Source organism: Asparagus officinalis, chromosome 7 (genome assembly GCF_001876935.1).
Source record: "Asparagus officinalis chromosome 7, Aspof.V1, whole genome shotgun sequence".
NCBI lineage: Eukaryota > Viridiplantae > Streptophyta > Magnoliopsida > Asparagales > Asparagaceae > Asparagus > Asparagus officinalis.
In genome coordinates this window covers 15,522,970-15,527,096 of record NC_033800.1, presented here as the reverse complement: position 1 = coordinate 15,527,096, position 4,127 = coordinate 15,522,970, and the positions used below count along the sequence as shown (strand labels likewise).

The following is a 4,127-nucleotide window of genomic DNA, read 5'->3' as shown; positions in this document are numbered from 1 at the left end:
ATAAATTTGTTTTTAAACCTTCCATCAACTATTTTCTATCCTCTTTACCAGGGTTAGAATGGCTCCAAAGAAGAAGATCGCTTCCAAATCCAAGGTCGCCCATTCTCAGAGTGCTCCGTCGACCAAAGCCACCGGAGTCGTTCACACAGCCAAGCCGTCATCTCAGACTTCCTCGATTAATGGTAGGTTTGGGCGATCATGACCTATTTCGACAAATTCTTTGCCCTCATCGTTGACTAGAAATTCACATTCCACCGTTAAAAGACAGAGGTCATTCTCAGTGTTCCTTGATTTGAAACGCATGGTTAACTCCATCGTTTACAATATTACAACGCAGATTTAGACTCTGCATACTGTATTTTGAATGCAGGTCTGGACCCTGCATTCAGAATTTTAGACGCAAGTCTGGACCCTGCGTTCGGAGTTCTAAATGTAGGTCTAGTCCCTGCGTTTGGAATTTTGGACGCGGGTCTGGACCCTGTGTTTTTAAGTTAATCCCTTTTCATTTGTTTCGTACTAACTGGTTGTCTTTTCCATTTGCAGTGTACTACTCCAATGAGCCTCATTCTTTCAATCATTATTTCGGTCATTCAGGAGGCACAGAGAAAATTACATCCTTTAGCTTTTGTTTGGAATATCCGATATTCCAAGACACAAACAAAGAGCGGGTGAAACTTATCACTCAGGCTTCCTCAGAAACCCTCAGATCTTTGGTTACAGATGCTAAGTTTGAAACCGCAGACTGTGAAATCTTAAGGAAACCATCCTTCCTTTTGGAGACTCTGTCAAAATGGACCCCAAACGGATGTTTGATGAAAACTACAAATGGTTAAGGGCCATCAATAATCGCCGCCTTTTCCTGCCGAACCTAGAGTGGATGTGGCCAATTTCCTATTATCATTGCGCTTCTATCCCGCGCTCTATGAATTGGAGACTCGTCCAAGAGCAAGGAGGTATTGCGACTGGGCACATCACCCCTCGAGGTACTCATCCGGCTAGCTTTAACCACTTTGTAGCTTTGAAGCCGGGTTCATTTAAAAAAGAACATCCTGTGATAGTGATGATATAACCGTGTTCAAGAATATTATGAAAGAGATGGTTTGCCAATCTTTATCCGTGCAAAAGATTATAATTTGAAAGTGATTTTGATCCCGTGATTTTTCTCTATTGAGGATTTTCAATTAGATTTAATGTGATTCTATTTGGTGTGTTTGGTGATTTTCGGGATTTTTGTAAGATCTAAAAATCCCACCATAGAGATCATCTTATTAACTCTGTTATGAAAATATACATAGCAAATTAAAATATAGACCATGTGCCTCCCGTAGATGGAATGAGAAATAAAATAAGAATACGTTACGAGAAAATGACAAAAAGTAGATAGAGCCAAAAAATATACATAGCATATTAAAATATAGGCCATGCACCTCCCGTGGATGGAATGATAAATAAAATAAGAATACCTTATGAGAAAATGACAAAGTAGACAAAGCCAATAAATTAATGTGATGTTTTCTATAGACAAAGTAGACAAATGTGGAGGAAGGCTAGACTAGAGGGATATCGCAAGTGGTGAGTATGATGTGACTCCATAGACTTCAGATATTATTGTATCCTTTGAGGCTCCTATAGAGGTGACACTGAGAGGAGATGATTTAACAGATGGGCAGATGTAAGATACAGTGGATGTTGAGACTCAGGAACAAGGTCATGTTCTGGAGTCCATTACAGCTAATAGATCAAGAAGGGTTATTCGTTGGCCAGTTAGATATGATGATGTGATGGTTGCATATGCTTTATTAGTTGAAGTCGTTGATAATTTGGTTCCTTCTACATATAAGGAAGCAGAGGAGAGAGATAAAGAGAAACGACAAAGTAGAAAAATCAAAACCGTCGGTTTTTCTATAGAGTGCCCATGGTCACTCTATAATAGAGGAGAGAGATAGAGAGAAATTAATAGCTCTTGGCCCCCTAATTTAAATTAATTTCTGTGCATAATTCATTTCTCTCTATCTCTCTTCTCTCTTATAGAGTGCCCATGTGCACTCTATAGAAAAACTGTATTGTATCTGCGTGGGTTAATTATATCTCCATTTATATAGGAATAAACTCAAACGAGCATGGAACACGAAGTTCGAAATGAGTTATTTATTATTGTTTGTTTGAATGGAGTGAAAATGGCACAAATCAATGAAGATGATGCAAGCAAAAAAAACCGTATTTCGTCGGTGTGATGATGTTTCATTAAGACAAGGGTTGTATTTCATTAATTAATTAATTGGGTCCTAGAGATCTAATCATTGAGATGTAGTCTACAATTAAATAGCCAAGGAAAGCACACATGCCATCGTAGCATGGCACATATCAATTAATTAATTAAGCCAACTAGCTAGTTAAGCAAAATGAAGAGGGGTGTCGTTGTGTCGCAGCATTATTATTATGGGTTTTTCTATAGAGTGCCCATGGACACTCTATAAGAGAGGAGAGAGATAGAGAGAAATGAATTATCCATAGAATTTAGTGCAAATTAGGGTAATTCACTTCTCTTTATCTCTCTCCTCTCTTGTAGAGTGCCCATGGGCACTCTATAGAAAAACCCTATTATTATTTATAATGTATTTGCCGCTTGCATCCACATCGATGGGTACCTTTTAGGCTTTTCATAGGTATACACCTTCCTCAAATTAGGTCTAGTTTGTCATTACCCAAGATTCGAAAAACACAACCCTTTGTATGTCATTGCGTCTACATATTATCGATCGCCTGATAACACTTTCTTCAAATTCCTCTATTAATAAAAGGGGTTTGATGGGAGACTTTCCTTAAATCAAGCCACATTAATTTCATATTACCATCCTTAATTATCTGAGCTTTAAAATCCTCACTCTATCGACATACTACCACACTTTTACTTTGAAAAGTATCATTTAACGTATTTACCCATGCATCTCTTGCACACGTGTCTTGTGCTTGTGTTTATCTCCACAGAGAAAAGGAGCCAAGAAAGCCCTGAAAGAGTTTACTGGGATGTAACAAAGAGTCAGTGGAGAGAAATTAACTAAAGGGGTATAGTCTCTGTAGGGCAAAATTATCAAATTGATATATTTTGTTGACCATAAATAATGGATTGATTTATGTTCTTACTCCGACGATGATATGACATACTTTATGGACCATGGAGATAAATACTCTTATTTTTTGGTGCACGTGCATAAAGGAATCTCTTCTTCCCCGTCTATAAATGGAGGTTGAAGTTTGCCAAAAGGAATCACACACATCAAATTATAGAAACATTAATTAATTAATTAATGGCAAAGATGACTCTTCCTCCTCTCCTGATCCTCATCTTAGGCCTTTCCATCGCAACACAATATTGCTCGGCGGGTGACGTTCTCCTCTCCCCCGAGGCGCTCTATAGCTACCAGTCCCTAACAAATGGCCCATACAGGTTCACAATGCAGAACGACTGCAACTTGGTTTTGTACGCATTTGAAATCGCCATTTGGGCGAGCAACACCGTGGCGCCAGAGTACGACTGCCGTTGCGTGATGCAGCGCGACGGCAACCTCGTTGTCTACAACCAGAACAACCGCCCAGTGTGGGTCAGCGGCACCCATGGGGCCGACGGCAATTACGCGCTCGTTCTGCAGAAAGATCGCAATGTGGTGATCTATGGATCGGCGCGTTGGTCCACTAGTACACAAAAAAGATCGCATGGAGCTGCCATTGTTGCTGTGCAGAATTCTACAACTGCTGCTGCTGCTGCTGCTGCTGGGGAAGTGATTGCTGATGTTGGTGCCAGCGATGCGCGTTGATTATATTTGTTTGTTAGTAATATTGAGGTATGCTGAACCTGGTTGTCTATAAATAAAATGAGCGTGAGTGCAGGCTCACGCACGTTGTGTTTTTAATTTCGTGGATGCAAGTGGTGTCATCGTTGTACTTCATGAGAATACTCCTCATGCCCACTGGCGGTCTAAATAAATAAAGAGTTACTTTGGTTAATACATCATATTCCAAGAACTAATTAACTTGTTTTCGGTACTAATAACCAAGTGGTAATGGCAACCATAAGAAGATTGACAAAGTTTATATTGAGAGATTAATGATGAGAGCAGAGAGGACAA

The 4,127-nt window shown here is 39.6% G+C and overlaps 1 protein-coding gene across 1 annotated transcript in view; it reads left to right on the top strand.

Moving 5' to 3' along the window:
• The window catches only part of LOC109846732, a 5,346-nt gene continuing 4,478 nt past the window's right edge, over nucleotides 3,260-4,127 (top strand). The window contains exon 1 of the mRNA XM_020415979.1: nucleotides 3,260-3,812. Within this exon, the coding sequence (XP_020271568.1) occupies nucleotides 3,309-3,812 (504 nt within the window). The 5' untranslated portion in view covers nucleotides 3,260-3,308. The remainder of the gene's footprint in view (nucleotides 3,813-4,127) is intronic.